We start from the raw sequence: 16,677 nt of genomic DNA, 5'->3' as shown, positions 1-16,677 counted from the left end.
CCTGGAAGACCTCTGCCTACCCCCTGGGGTTCACATACCCTGGTTGAGAACCACTGGTGTAGAATACCAAAGTAGATTCCAATCCTGCAAACTGTTATGTATTGGGCTTGCCTTTATGCACTAGATATCATCTTCAGCTAAGCTGTTCACGTACATGGAGATAAGAAGTGTAAATTTTTGCAGGATCAAAGGTTTTATTAATTTCAAGAGAACCCTTTGATGGTATTGGACAGCTTAGATTTAAATATTTTTCCTGCAATACTTATTCCTTATGAAATGCATCATGACCATAGTCATCAATCTTATTTCCTCAGGCGCCTGTCCTCAGCTCATCTTCTCATTGCCAACCTCATCTTAGCATATTGCATTATCTGGCCACTTTTAGAGCAATATCAAATTTAAAAGCCTTGTGACTGCAGAGCAGAGAATTGCACCTGGCTCCACCAGCTTCAAATTCAGCTATTCTTTTAAGTATAACAGAATGTGTTTTATTTACTTTGTTTTATATTTAAAAATATCTGGTTACTTTAAAAAAAGTTTACCTGCTCTGTTTAGAATAAATGGTCAAAAGCAGCATTTCTTACCATAAACAAACTGAAGTGTATTTGTAAATAAAGCTGGCAAGTGATGCTAATCATGACCCGGTAGCCCTCTGAAAGATTGTATAAACCAATTTCTAGTCTGCTTTAATACCAAAGTAATGACCAGAAGGAAAATGTTAACACTGAAACTCTGCCATTATTTGATTGCTACCTTGGTGTCAGATGAAAACTTTGTAGTTTTTTACTTCTGACTGTTTTATTATCAGCGCAACAACTTGCAGTGTTACCAACTCTTGGGATTTCTTCACAATCAATGTGATTTTGGCCAGGGCTGGAGCCAGTCTGGTGATGACATGAGAAACTCCAACCCTCTGTCTGGAGGAAAAGTAAAACCCCCTCCAACTTTTCTGCTTCCTGGGGAAGAGCAGCCAATCAGATCTGATGCAGAAGATAGGCATAACTTTCACTCCTCATGCTCTTAGGAGCCAGATAGGTTTTTGGGTCAGGTAGGAGTGAGAGGGAGCAGCGGAAACCATTCTTACAGGACAGGATTAAGGAGGAGGGAATTTCCTCTTTCCTCCTGTGAACAATGGGTCAGTCTAGTCTTGGCCCCTCCTCCTCCCATTCCATCCCTACAACACCAGGCCTGGGAAGGAAAAGGTGGGTGAAGACCACTGGAGCTTCCCCACCCCCAGGCCTAGGAAGGAGAAGGGGGAAGGGCCTGGGAGACAGGGGTGAAGAACTCTTAAGGCTGTAGGATGAGCAGAGGCCAGGCTGGCAAGGACAAGATGATGTGGGGGCTAGGGAGCAGTACTGATGTGAGGGCTGCATAAATAATTGCTGGGCTGGGTGGGACACAGAATTAATTAATTAGAACTGTGGGGTTTGGAGAGAAGCTGGAAGCTTCGTACCATCAAGCAGGCCATGGAATCACCATATGCTACAAATCTGGGAACTGGCAATTCTAATTGTCTCACACACACTGAGGATGGACAAGGGCAGTTCAAAAATCAGAGAGACCAGACAACATAACCTTTAAAAAAAATCTCGTCATGATTTAATGTTGGGGGTTGGTGATACTGCGAATAGTACTGTAGAATATTTTTTAAAGCACGTCTATCTATCAGCAATAGACTCAGAAATACCAGGGGTTAAAGTGGCTTGAGTCACACTGAGTCATGGATCAGGTGGGTGAGTGTGGAAATGATTGCCAGGAATTGAAGGCAGGTTATTAGCAAGGAAATGTCGAAGCACCTCACTTTCTAATAGGCAAATAGATATGGCCACCGCAGCCTTCCCCCTTTTTTCCTCAGATGTGCTCCTCTTTTATTAGATTGGAGAGTACTGCATGAGATACTTGGCAGGGTTCATGGCTGACATAATAAATAAATATTTGGGGTGAAATCCTGGCAAAATTCCATTGTCTTCAATAGGGCCAAGATTTCACCCTGGATGTTTTTCTGCTTAAGTGGTGCTAACAGATCATTGCACCAATTGACCTGCTCAGGCCTTCAGTCTGAACTGGTGGACATCCTCCTCATTGACTAATGATAGCCTGTGACAGAGATCTACTTGGTATCAAGAACTATTGGCAATGGATGGATTCTAAGGGGATTGCTGAAGTATGTTAAATCACTCAATCAACTGGTGTTCTCTTTTTTAGTTACAATGTGGCATGATTCAAGCACAGACCCACTTAAGTTACTTATACTCTATTATTTCCTTGACATTATAGGTAACAGTTCAGCGTGATATGGAAACCTAAGATGGATTATTATTTTTTATACAAAGTCCAAAGAACAAGGAAATAAAATATGTTTTTAAATTACTTTAAGAAAACAATAGCATTATACACAGAATAAATATATAATTCCAGAATAACCTGGAAAACAAACTAATATTAAATATACTAAAATGCAATCCACCCCTTAAAAAATGCTAAATACTTCTGGGGAAGAATAGCTTCCCTTCTGGTGACATTCCTACCTACACCAATTTCTGGGCATCTCAAGTTTACCAATCCTCTCAGTGTGGATTTTTCTTCACATACTTTTCTGAAGGTGAATGCTCCTCCTTGTGGTTTGCCAGGTTTCATGGTTTGCTAGAGTTCTACCCCCTTCTGTAGGCTACAAACTCCACAGCAGTAGGACTCAAGTCCAGTCCCTTTATATGCTTCAAAATCAAGCTGAGCTCCTTAAAAAAAAAAAATCTTAATGCCAAATGCCTCTCAAAGAATCCTGATTTCTACTGAATCAGCCTATTAAGAAACCTCCACTCTAGAGGCCTAAAAAGAAAAGGAGTACTTGTGGCACCTTAGAGACTAACCAGTTTATTTGAGCATGAGCTTTCGTGAGCTACAGCTCACTTCATCGAAGCTCATGCTCAAATAAACTGGTTAGTCTCTAAGGTGCCACAAGTACTCCTTTTCTTTTTACGAATACAGACTAACACGGCTGTTACTCTGAAACCTGTCTAGAGGCCTAAAATTCTTTTCTCTTGTTACTTCAGCAACCCCTTGCTGAACCAGTCAGAATGCCCCAGGGCTGTAGTACTACCATTGAGCCACATCTTTCCTGGTCTACTTTAAATCCTGAGAAATACCAACTGCTGCTAAAAACTAGAAATCCATTTCACACGCGGTACACAAAGGGAAGTACGTTTAGACCCAATTCAAAGTCCACAGAATCCATCAATGGACAATGGGATCACATCTTTACTGAACTTTAAAGGCTGTGACCCCAACAATGAGAACTAAGGGTGACCCTCTCATGAAAAGCCCCATTGACTTCAGTGGTGATCCGTCGACACAGTTCTCATTGTAGGACCAGGGCCAAAACAGGCAACTTACTTTATTTAAAGTAGTGCAGCTCCTTGGTTCAAAATGTAGATTAGTTTTCTTGGGTATATTCATTGCATTTGTTTTTTATTGACATTGCTGTTATATCTTTTTAATATCAGAGGGGTAGCCATGTTTATCTGCATCCACAAAAACAACGAGGAGTCCGGTGGCACCTTAAAGACTAACAGATTTATTTAGGTTTCAGAGTAGCAGCCGTGTTAGTCTGTATTCGCAAAAAGAAAAGGAGTACTTATGGCATAAATTGGTTAGTCTCTAAGGTGCCACAAGTACTCCTTTAGATTTATTTAGGCATAAGCTTTTGTGGGTAAAAACTCCACATCTGAAGAAGTGGGGGTTTTTACCCATGAAAGTTTATGCCCAAAAAAATGTGTTAGTCTTGTTAAGGTGCCACCGGACTCCTCATTGTTTTTATCTTTTTAATATATTTTTAAATGTTAAATTAAGTGCCCACATAAACAGTTTACTTAGAAAGCATTTATAGTGGGGCAGTAAAACAAATCATTCAATAGATCATATGAAATTTTAAAGATGTTTGGCCACTTACCCAGTATTTTTAAAAGTACCTAATTACCACATTTGTAGAACAGATTGCAGCTCACCAGTTGGAAATCAATCCTTATTTTTAAAAGTGCCCAAATGAAGATTTAGATAAGCCCCACTGATAAAAGTCTATGTGAACTGTATGTCCTTCACAGGCCAAACTGTAATAGTTTTAACTTGTCAGCTCATTTACATGATAAGGAGTTTCCTTCTGGTTAATGTTTTTGAAAGTACCATTTAAAAAAGAAATGTGTCTCTGTACCAGCATAAGCAACAGCAATGTGTTAGCACAGGGACTGGCAACCTTTGGCACACGGCCCGTCAGGGAAATCTGCTGGCGGGCCAGGACAGTTTGTTTACCGGCCGCATCCGCAAGTTCCGCTCATTTCACCTCCCACTGGCCGCGGTTCGCCGTTCCAGGCCAATGGGGGCTGCGGGAAGCAGCGGCCAGCACAGACCTCAGCCCTCGCCGATTCCCGCAGCCCCCATTGGCCTGGAACGGCAAACTGCGGCCAGTGGGAGCTGCCATCGGCCGAACCTGCGGGTGTGGCAGGTAAACAAACCATCCCAGCCTGCCAGCAGATTTCCCTGACGGGCCACATACCAAAGGTTGCTGATCCCTGTGTTAGCACTACATAAAGGTCTGAGAATAAAGTTCTCTCTTGGTTGCTGGGTGCAGCTCACATGTTATTTTTGGTATGTCACACCAAAATGGCAGCTATGGCTTTAATATCCTACTTCTTGGCAACAGTGAACTTTCTTTTTTTAAAAAAAAAAGAAAATGCTTTTTTTTAATTGAAAAGAACATTCCCATCATTTTAAATGGTTGTCAAATTTTAGGCCTAAGTTGTATGACTGTACAACCCCTGATGGGCCCTTTGGAATAAAATATATTTTCACTGAACAAGCAAAGAGAATGGTTTTATATTTTTTAAAAATCATCTTCAAATAGACTGATACTATGAATAAAAACTACAAGAAAATAAATTATATTTCAGAATATATTAACATATAAAATATAATTCCACACTATGATGTGAACCTGAAATGTTACACTTGTATTAAAAACAGATTCTATAAACATTAAATGGAGTGTGTATATCTGATTTCACTTTGAGTTAGAAATCTGTACCTATGCATAGCACATATGAGGCATTATAAAAAACCCTGTTTTACATTTCAAAGCTTGAAATGCAGTATCTCCATGTTTGCATATCTGAAATGGTACATTAAATTGCCCCTTCCAGGTCTTGTTCAAGAAATCTTTAATTAGATTTCATGAACAATGTGCAGCAGAATACAATTTGAATTGATGAGGAACAATTCATTTAGGTCTTGTTTTGGTCAATTATACTATTTTTTTGTCTTAATTTGAAGAAAGCAACACTTGGATTTAACATAAGTGAAGCAGTACCAAAGCCTTATGCTTTTACTGAGAAAACAGGCAGAAGGACCAATCATTATCCGATTGAAATCTGAGTCTTTAGACTGTCCTAGTCAGGAGTAACCTAGTGCATGTCACTGTTACACAGGAGACTCAGGTTCACATTTTTCTTTCTCTATGATGCAGAAGTTGGGTCTGCTTCAGAAACACTCATCCCCACTCTCTGGAAAAGCAGTGGTTAGGACACAGATAAGCACATAGAAGACCATCCCTCATCTCTTCAGAAGTGTGCGAACATAGGTCTTTGCCATAGTAATGTCTCCTCCTTGGTTCTGATGGCTAGGACTTGTGTTCTCTGGCCAGTGGGGAAATGAAAATGAGTTTGGAGGCATTGCAGTAACCAGCAATTTTTCTTTTTAGTATTTTAGAAAGTAAAAAATGTTTTCAGTATAAGTTACATCATAGCTCCAGCATCCCACCTTGCCCTTGTCTGCAAAAGAAAGAGCAAATACTGCTTGAATATTCTACTGCTAGATTCTCCGTGTACAGAATTCTTTTAAGTCTTGCTCTCTTTTTCTGGGCTGGTAGAAGTGTATGGAAAACAAGTTAGATTTGTACACAGTACAATTCAAAGAGGATTTCATGGTTACCAGCAGTGATGACATAGGTTTGACATTTTGAGTACGAGTCAGTATAGAGAATTAATGCCCCAAAATAGCTAAATAAATGTCTTTGCAAAGAGATACCATGGCTTCTTCCGCTTGTCTGTGCATTTTCTTGTCATCACCATTTAATTTACCATCTGTACCACCACAGATCAATTTGACATGGCTTATAAACATATCTGGTTCCTGTGCTCCAAGCCAAATGTCCCCAATGTAAACAGAAGCCAGGAATACACAAGAAGCTGTGAAACAAGTGAGGAAAAAAGGAATCAGAATAGATACTCTTCAGTTTCAAAACAGTAACATGGAAAATCTATTTTACCAAAATTTCCCTTTCAAAACAGTTTTTAAAGCTAGAGTTCGCTAATCCTTTCCTTTAAAGTGATATTAATTTTTTGTGCTCATCTTGGACCATCCGCTTCCCACCTCTAATAGAAAATACCCTCTTTTTAGTGGAAGCCTCGGACATCTTTGAATATAGCTAATTATACCCTTAGCAACCACTTTTGTCAACAAATGGACAGAACTGGTGTCATGCAAACCAGAACTTCTAATGTGACTTTTGGTGCAAGAATATTTTCCCAATACAACTTCAGATATTCATATATATAATGCAGCAAGGCAAATTTAATCCAAGACAACAGCTTCTTTTGGGGACCAGGACTAATGTTATATCAAATATTCTTGTGAGGTGAAGACCATATTCTATATTAATTAATGACCAATAGGCTATCTTTTTGGGAAAGACTTGGCTTTCTGAAGTGATGATCCTCCATCTTAGCGAAGACAGATTTCAAAAACATTTGATGAATGAAAAATACTTAAGTTCACAACTACTGTTATCTACTCCTCTGCCTTGTTACTGGGTGTAAACAAAAAAAGGACAAGTTACCTTTCTTGATCTCGTCCTTCTCTTTCATTGCTGACAGGCAGAACGTTTTCACCACCTTATGACAACTGGCGTTAGTCAACCCCTGAGTATCCAGAAAGTGAAGCATGATTGTACTAAACAAACAGAGCTCTTCAATGTTTGATGACTTCTCTTTGTTGGCTTCACAGATTCTGTTGTAAAGCTTAAAGATACTACTTTTCAGTGTGGCATCCCTAAGAATCTCCCGCACTACTGGAGGGTGTGGCAAAATGCTACTGTTTAGCCACTTCAGAGTGAAAAATACATTTTGTATATTGAGGCTATGATCCACCATGGACTTCACTAGCCATTTGGTTACTATGTAAGCAATTGCACATGTAAGACTGATAGTTTCATTCTCTGGATCAGTAGATTCAAGCCGTTCCTCTGGAAGTTTAGCAAATGGGGCTGGATAAACAGGCTCCCAATGAACCAATATGGACTCCAGATGGTCTCTGCATTTCTCTAAGTTTGAGACCTTCAGCTCTGAGTCAGTTTCTTCCTCTATTTCTACCACATCCATTTTCCGAACATGGCGAGATGAAGGGCGAAATGGGACTTGACCTTTGTTCTTTTCTTTAATATTTTCTGTAAATGGGAAAAATAAAAACAAGTCTCAAACCCTCCAAAAACCTCTCTTGTCACTATAATGCAGGGAGGATGGTCTTGTCTCATTACAGCTGCTGGGAGGTTGCAAGGTACGTGCTTCTGGCCTGATTCAACAACCCGACCTAAGTGAATGGAAGTATTTGTGTGCTTAAAAAGTTAAGTTACATGCTTAGGTACCTTGCTGAATTAAAGCCTCTAATTGCAAAGGGTGAAATTATTTCACTAGGGCCCTGATTCAAAGCTCAGTGAAGCCAATGGGTGTCTTTCCATTGACTTCACTGGGCCCCACGTCCACAGGATGTAGTTTGGCCCTGATCTCGCGAAAGCTTAGACTTTCATGTAAGGTTATGTGAGACTTTCAGTTCAATTCATTGCTAGTTATATTATCAAAGCAGTAAAGCTTGTAAACAGCAGCAATGCATTTATTCTACTGCATCAGTATTGAATGGGGTATTGTCAGAGATCCTAATTCTAAAAAATCTGGAAAGTCATCAGAAATCGCTATTTTACAATAAATGAAATGGATTTAAACCAATTTTGATTACTAAAAAAAATTAATATCAACCCCAGCAGGTGATTTTAACAGCAACATTTCATGTCAAAGGGAACTTTTGTGACTGTCTTATAAACTGCTGAGGGCTGGAGAATGAAACTGGACACAATAATTGATCTTTAACTATAGAAATGGTAACAAATGCAAACATAATTCACTAAACTAAAATTTTATATATATGTTAATAATATGGCACAGGCAAATATACAGAAGCCCTAGAAATACCTACAAAAAATATTTTTGACATCTTTTCAAATTTGATGGGCTTTTAATATATTGTACACACTTTGTTAAGTGACAACACATTCTGTAAAAACTAAAGTATCGCTGATCCTGCTGTACTGGATTAAAAAAAATATACACCTCTTCCCCCTCTCGCCCCAATATCCTTATATATTATTGAAATGGAAAGAGCGGTAAAAAGTTTAATTTGCCTTTCACTCATTGCGCTGTTCCTTTACTTTTTGTATTTCTCTCAGCATGGACAATGAAAATAGACTAGTCAATTTCCTTATACCCAGTTTCAAATCAATTTCGTTTTTAGGTTCTCATGCACTCTCAGAACACTGCAAGGCTTTGGCTGCAAATGCTGCAACTTTATTAAATGGAGGAGACCACCCAGCAAAACTGTTTCGGTCAGAATTTCATCATTCCAGCTGATTAACCAGTTGGCTTCTTGATCAGATATTTCTGTTGCAAGGCTTATACTCACTAACAGAACAAACAACAGATACAAACAGGCTGCCAAAACTCCAGAAAATATTGTCCACACAATCTGCCACAGTCATTATGTCATTTTGTCTGACAGAATATTTTGAACACTTTGAGTTTATTATGGCAAGCTGATGACTAAGCCTCCACACAATTTTTTAAAAACGGCATTTACTTTCATGTGAAAATATAATATATTTTTACAAACCACAATACTTGATTTATTACTGATTTTTTTCTTACTTTATAAGTGGTTTCCTTTGGAAATCTGGGTTCTAAAAGTGGATTCTGAGAGCTTTTAAACAATGTTAAAAATCACTGCAACCGATGCGCTTTTAAACCAACATTTTTAATACTTACTAAGCAGCTCTTTGACTTGATATTTTTGAGCAGCTGTTTGCACATCTTCTTGGAGCTGCAGATTTCTTTCAATGATGCTCCACTTATGCAAGAGCATGAGGACATCTTTGTTTGAAAGGACACTCTCATTTACAGTAAATCTGCCCATTTGTCTGAAGGCCTCAACAACGGTAGCTCGATATCCTAGCACAGAACTGAACGTACTGAAAAACTGAGTGAGCGTGGCAAAATCCAAGTTGGTCCTATTTCAAAAAGAAAACGGAGATTTTAAAAAAATTCACAAAATATATTTTTCTACATGTTAACCAAAAGAAAAAAGCTAAATACACGGCTATTTAAAGTCCTCTGATTTTTTAAATTTAGTTTCTTAGGATGCAAGAGACATTTAATCTCACTCTGACTGAATGTCTGCTGCTTCTCTCCATTCGCGTCTGATGGGACAGACAGACAAAAAACCCCACATACACCAAAAATCTGCTCTACAGATTACCTGCAGCCTGGAAAAGGTAACAGTAGAAGCCAAAGAGCACACAGTACTGTGGGAGATGCTCTGGTGCTTCATCTGAAAGTATTTATTTTACATTAGTTTTCAAACTTCAAGAGGGAAGAACAAAAAATTTATTTTTCATGATGTGACAAACACCCATCTGAATGAATGGCTATGGTGGAATTACACCACTGCTTATTGTTCCAAATATCACCAGTTTCCTTGTCATCTCTCCTTGCTCACCGTGACCTGGTTTGTCTGTTCTCTCAGCATAAATGTCAAAAGACATCAGGGGAAGACTATAAACCCTTTGAGAAAGGGACTGTCTTTTTATTACATCTGTATTCTATACCTCGCACAATTACTATTATTGGCTAAGATTTTTCAAAGCCAACTATGTGAGTCAGCCACATACTCACGAGTATGGAGCTAACTCCCTAGTGTCAGCTTTAAAAAACTTAACGATGACTATAACCTATTTATTATTTGTATGGTAGCAATTAGAGGCTGAGCTCAGTGCCCCACTGTGTTAGATGCTGTACAAACAGACACACTCCCTGCCCCTAAGGGCTTATGGTCTAAACAGAGAAGACAAATGATAAATAATAGTAATAAATCCTCTTCCTCTGTCAGGCGGGCAGCTGGTAGTCAGTCCAGATCCAAGGAAATTTGCACCCAACCCCCTTCCAGCTGCCAGCACACAAACAGGCTTCCCCAGGGGAAGAACTGCCAGAGCTGGAGAAAAATTTTTCTGGGTAACATTTTCAAAAGTGACTCAGGCACCTGAAACACTTTGTCATTTTTGAAAATTTTGCATTGTTAGCTTATACCTTCCTATACCACTTTGCCTGAGCCTGATTCTCCCACACAGACCACTCGCTAACCAAGGCTGCATCAGGTAATGCATGCAAACCCAGTCAGTGGGGTCTTCAGAAGGTATGGACCAACCCTCAGTTCCTCAGGGGTATTTAGGCACCTAGCTCTCATTGATTTCAGTGGGAGTTCGGAGTCTAAATATCTTTGAGGATGTGGCCCAAACATCAAGTAGGGGCCCAGCAGAACTCATCCACGGAGACTGCGCCACTCGCTGTCCAGATTGTGGCCACTGCTCAGGCAGAGTGAGCTTGAAGCTTTTCAGGGGGTTGAAGTGCTGGATTTAGGCTCTGATCTAGCAGGAAAAGGACAAATTACATAATGCTGCCCTTTTAAAAACTACATATCCAGTACTGAGAATATGAGTCACCTTACAGTCACCACTTCATTGTTAATATTTTTAAAAGCAAAATGTTTCTGCAGAAGTTTCTCCCCCCGAGTTCATTTATCACCATTTAAAATTAAGGGGAAAGGGCTAATTTATCAGAGATTAAGTGAATTCATGTTGACCTAATATATTTCAAACTGAATAACAACGTGATCACATAAGCCTGGAAACCTGATTGGAAAAGACTTACCGAATGTGTTTAACAAGCATGATCAAAACATACAGAAACTCATTTATAAACTGAAGAGGAAGGAACTTCTGGTTCTCCTGCGGCTTTTTTTTGCAAGGAGTTTGAAGTGGCATCGCCCTTCCTTTGTTTCCTAAATTTGTTATCCACAGAGTGTGGACTAAGGAGATTACACTGGTTAGCACCTTGTTTTCCAGAAACCTGAAAGACAAACAAAAATGCTTTTGTGGAAGGCAGAAACTGACCCGATCACCATTCAATCCATCTCCTAGAAGGAGCCACATGTTGGCATTTGGGGCCCTGAACATGCAGGCAGACCTGGATTCATGGAGCTCCAAGTGGGCTGAGGATTCTACCCAGGTAGAACTCATTGCAGGATTGAGGCCTTTGGTTGCCAGGCTTCACCCATACATTGAGAATGCCCAACATTTCCTGTTTGGATGGCATATAATAAAAAACACTTCTATGGGTGGCAGTGTAGCCTAGTGGATACAGCATTGCTCTGGAATTCTGGAGACCTAGGTTCTATTCCCCACTCTGCCACTGGCCTACTGAGTGACCTCAGACAAGTCACCTCTTTTGTAACACTTTATAAGAGCTACATATTAATTATTATTATTATGAGGAATTGACAGAGCTTTCTGGCAAAGGTCCATAAATAGAACTAGTGATTTTTGACTCAACTATATCTTTCATTAAATCTGAATAATTTTCCAAAGCAATCCATAAAACTGAAAACTACGCAACGGCCACCATCTGTTTTAAATCAATTAGTGTTTAAAACAAGAGTTTCTCTTATGGTTTGTATTAAGGATTTTTCATTTGCAGATTACACCAAACTGGAGGGGTTGCAAGCACTTTGGAGGACAGGATTAGAATTCCGAATGACCTTGACAAATTGGAGAAATGGTCTGAATTCAATAAGATGAAATTCAATAAAGACAAGTGCAAAGTACTTCACTTAGGAATGGAAAAATCAAATGCACAACTACAAAATGGGGAATAACTGTCTAGGCAGTAGTACTGCTGAAAAAGGATCTGGGGGTTACAGTGGACCACAAACTAAATATGAGTCGTCAATGTGATGCAGCTGCAAAAAGGCTAATATGATGCTGGGGTGTATTAACAAGAATGTTGTATGTAAGACACAGGAGATCATTTCCCCATACTGCGTGGCACTGGTGAGGCCTGAGCTGGAGTACTATGTCCAGTTCTGGGTGCCACAATTTAGGAGAGAGTTCAGAGGAGAGCAACAAAAATGATAAAAGGTTTAGAAAACCTGACCTACCAGGAAAAGTTAAACAACAACTGGGCATGTTTAGTCTTGAAAAACATAATACTCTTTCAATATGTTAAGGGCTGTTATAAAAAGGACTGTAATCAATGCTCTCCATGTCCACTGAAGGCAGGACAAGAAGCAATGGGCTTAATCTGCAGCAAGGGAGTTTTAGGTTGGATGGTAGGAAAAACTTCCTAACTATAAAGACAGTTAAGCTCTGGAATAGGCTTCCAGGGGAGGGAGTAGAGTCACCATCCTTGGAAGCTTTTAAAAACAAATTGGACAAATTGGCCCAAGCCGCTTCCCGCAGCTCCCATTGGCCAGGAACGGTGAACCACGGCCACTGGGAGCTGCGGGTGGCCATGCCTGCCGTCGGTCAATGTAAACGAACTGTCTCGCAGCCGGCCAGCGGATTACCCTGACAGGCCGCATGCGGCCTGCAGGCCATGGGTTGCCTACCACTGCTTTAGGAGGACAGGTGAATCAATCTTTCTTTTTCCATTAAAAGATCTATCATAGGTGTCTGCACGTTGATCATCAATCGATTGTCTGCATTTTATTAACACAACAAAAGCTATTCTTATGTCAATTATTCATTACCTTGGAGGTCAGTGACCCATCCCACATAATTAGAAACAATACCCCTGTTGCTTGATCATAGGCAAGCAAGATGCTTTCTAATCTAATCACAAAATAAGTATTGTGCATATTGGGCCAAATCCATGCTTCTACTTCCAGACAGGTGTGAAGAAAGGTGCCTAAAAGGGATATAAATAGTTGTGCCCTGCTCTGGGCACTTGAAAAACCTACAGGGTTTATGCTCTGCAAATCTATCCGGAGATAGGGGCTGGGAGCATGCTCAGTCTGTTTTTAGCACAGATTCTCCTGATCCTGTAGCTGGTAAAAATTGTGTGTGTGAGAGAGAGAGAGAGAGAGAGAGAGACTGAGATTGAGATTACAGCCAGTTCAGGATAGAGGATCAAACTAACAGCCATGCAGAGGTCATTGCAGGATTGGGTGCCTAAGGCAACATTTGAAGAAGTAAACGGCTAATGCGCTATCCTAATATGTCATCTTGATAGTACCTTTGTGAGAAACTCCTAAAAAACTACCCCCAAAATTTAAACAACACGAGATAACATTTTAGGGTTCAACAAGTTCTTTCACCCTAAGGATGGCATTTATGTGCGGAAGTACCACGAGTACTCACGGGATACCTCTATGTAAGTCTCTTTCACACATACAGATGGGTGAATAATCCCTTTTATATTCATTTTCAATTGCACAAATACTCCACAAAGAGTACAATTATTTCTCATTACAACAACATCCCCCTTTTATGTACCTTTTCTCCAGAATATATAATATCCAGGTTAAGAGGCTATGGTCTCGTATCAGTTGATAGGCAGCTTTAGTGACAGATGCAGCATTTTGCAGTATTTCCAGAATGTGACTCTGAAACGGAAAACAAAATATACTTTTATTTCAATAAACTATAGCTGTGGGCTAGTTCACTAGTATAAACATTTAGGAATGATAGAATAGGCATCTAATTGTTTGGTAAGCTTTTATTCAAAGGAAAACAACAACAAGACAGGGAGAATGCCAGACTGCACCCTATAACCTTCCACACAGACACTAGTTTTGATGATATATCGCAGAGACGTAGGCACCCGTTCCTCACTGAACTTAAACAGATAAGCAGCATCAAAGCAAACTACTACTGACTACTGAAGGCTACTACTGAAGGCTAGGTACATGCTTAAGTACTTTGCTGAATAGGGCCACAGAAAGGAAGTCTATCTAGAAGTTAAAGCACAGAACTGGTAGTCAGGAGACATGGCTTCTATGTTTAGCTTTTGCTATGTAACCAGAGGCAAGCTATTTAATTTCAGTACATCTCACGTTTCCCCATCTATAAAATGGCAATAATGATACCTACCTTCCAGGAGTGTTGTGAGGCATAATGAGTTAATTTTTGTATAGTGTTTTGAGATTTTGTAAAGTGCCTGGATTGCAGTGTTATTAGGAGTACAAGGTATTTGTTATTATTGCATCACTTATGACATTCCTCTACTTGGACCGCCAATTGTTATACATTTTGTGATATAAGTAAACAAAAATGTTTGTAAAATGTATTTTTAGAGGGATAGCTAATAGAGGCAGCTATTAAAATACCCACTCATCCAGAAGTAAATATAATACTGAAATAAAAAAGTGAACTATTTAGAAAAATTGGTGGACAGTATCTAATCTAATAAAGGCAAACACTGTAACAAACCATTTCAAGTTCTTCAGAACGGCCAAAGGACAGCAGACTTTCTAATTTTTAGGCAGATATATTAGAATCATTAAAGAGAAGCAGTGCCCACGCAACAACATACTTTTTTATTTTTAAGTCAAGATTTTCAAAGGCAACTAGTGATTTTGGATACCTCCATTTCTGAGCACCCAACTTCAGACACCATAAAGGACCTGATTTTCCAAGGGTGGATGCTCCATATTTTCTGAAAGTTAGGCTTCTTTAAAATGACTCAAGTTGGGTGTCCAAAAATTAAAGAAACAGAATCACTCAGTTTTAAAAATACTGACATAAGCCTCCACTTTTCTCCATTGTAAGGATGGCCCCTATGTTATTGGACAAGATGCTCATCACAGAAAGTATGTCCCCAGTATGCTTCTATTTGGAGACAGGTAAAATTAATGAAGGAATTAGACTGACCTCATTAAATTCTGTTTGGCTGCTTCCCCAGGATATAAAACTAGTGCATTAGCTCACTGTGTCAGCTGGCCACTCCGTATCTACCCACGTCTTGGAGGAACAATTCAATCACCTATAGGACTGAGCCCTTCATTTCTGACAAACTTATAAACAGGTTGCATTTCAGGTATAATGACTCAATAACAACAAAGCAAGCTATTAATATTATAACTTTAGGGTACAGTGAAGGTGGAATTGATGATTATGAACCATCCTAAAAAGGACAAAGGCCCAACTACACAACTGAAAGTGCACAAATTAGAGTTTTGAATGTTAGTGTCACTGGTGTAGATGAGGCCATTGACCATTACTGTCAGCTGGTGAAAAATGGTGCAGGTCCATGATGAGACTGTGGCACATAGTCTTGATGTAAGTGGGTATTTCCCCCCATAGAACTGAATAATAGTAAGTTTGAAAGAAGAGCATCTACATGTCCCTTCTTAATTTGCTTGAAGTTTTACATTTTTCTTCTTTTAATTACCTGGGAGGCTTCATCACACAGTGGACTGTTGAAGAAGCACAAAATGACATGGAAAATCCTCTGATAGTCATACAGCTCATAGCAGTACTTGTCTCGCAGTCCTTCTCCAAGAAGCCCAAGAACCCACTCACGTTCCGTTTTGTGCTGGAAACAACATAGAAGAAGTACCACAGTCACCGATTTTAAAGCATGCTGGGAAAAGCCTCAGCACAAACAATATGGTTTCCTACAAGTGGCAACATCAACTTTTCCTGACTTCCTCTTTTCAGTTTTTACCACCACAAAATGTAACCAACAGACAGATTTCTGCAGGAATAATGGGTCAACGGGGCAAATGTGATCAGACACAAAACTTACAAGGTTGCTATTTCTAAAATATCTTCACTGAATTCAGCATTAATAACTAGGTTAGACTATCACTGTAGGCTCTTCAGGGCAGGGACTAGATCTTCATTCTGTGTTTGCACAGTGCCTGGCATCATGGAGCCTTGATTCCTAATTGGGCCCACTAGGCACTACCACAATAGAGATAATAAATATTTATATGAAAATAAAAATGAAACAAAAATGCCAGTAAATAATTACAAATGTTGAGTAGAAAATTTCTGGGATTTTTTGGTTGATTGCTAGACATTAACACCCTCAAGTCATAATACTAGCTAGGCCAGGCAACATATTGCTCTCTGAAGGTTTATGAAACATACAGGACATGAATCTCACATTACCTCAAAATCAAAGCTGTAGAAAAGCTGATAAAATCCCGGTACTTTCTTCAAGTCCAAATACTGATGCGACAGAAGGAATTTATTTATCTTTGTGTACATGTGCTCCTCTGTGAACAGATTTCAGTGGTTATTGCTGAGGAGGGAAAGTTAAGCGTGCACATTCACAATCTCACTGATGAAGTGGGAGCTACACTTTATATTGCCTCCGTAGATGTCAGAAACATTTCACTTGTGGCAAGTATGATGTTCTCATACTGTAACAGTAAAGGTATTGTTGATCACCCTTAATTTTCCTTAAAACAAAAATACACAACCAGAGAATGCCCCAAGCAGATGATCACATGAATATTTAACGTTGGTCA

At 39.4% G+C, this 16,677-nt stretch overlaps 1 protein-coding gene across 2 annotated transcripts in view; it reads right to left on the bottom strand.

Annotated features, from left to right (window-relative positions):
- Positions 1-4,925: 4,925 nt before the first annotated feature.
- Positions 4,926-16,677, bottom strand: part of URB1 (URB1 ribosome biogenesis homolog) — a 70,628-nt gene continuing 58,876 nt past the window's right edge. Inside the window, exons 33-39 of one of the 2 annotated variants that reach the window (XM_037905183.2) lie at positions 16,316-16,422; positions 15,591-15,734; positions 13,694-13,803; positions 11,073-11,270; positions 9,135-9,376; positions 6,884-7,489; positions 4,926-6,233 (exon numbers count right to left, since the gene is read on the bottom strand). In XM_037905183.2, coding sequence (XP_037761111.1) covers positions 6,028-6,233; positions 6,884-7,489; positions 9,135-9,376; positions 11,073-11,270; positions 13,694-13,803; positions 15,591-15,734; positions 16,316-16,422 — 1,613 coding nt within the window. In that variant the 3' untranslated portion in view covers positions 4,926-6,027. Of the gene's footprint in view, positions 6,234-6,883; positions 7,490-9,134; positions 9,377-9,624; positions 9,697-11,072; positions 11,271-13,693; positions 13,804-15,590; positions 15,735-16,315; positions 16,423-16,677 lie in introns of those variants that run through there. The other variant, XR_005226260.2, reaches the window with a different exon arrangement.

The sequence above is a fragment of the Chelonia mydas genome, chromosome 1 (genome assembly GCF_015237465.2).
Source record: "Chelonia mydas isolate rCheMyd1 chromosome 1, rCheMyd1.pri.v2, whole genome shotgun sequence".
NCBI classification, from domain to species: domain Eukaryota; kingdom Metazoa; phylum Chordata; order Testudines; family Cheloniidae; genus Chelonia; species Chelonia mydas.
The sequence above is the reverse complement of the archived record's forward strand: the minus strand, read 5'-3'. Positions and strand labels throughout refer to the sequence as shown.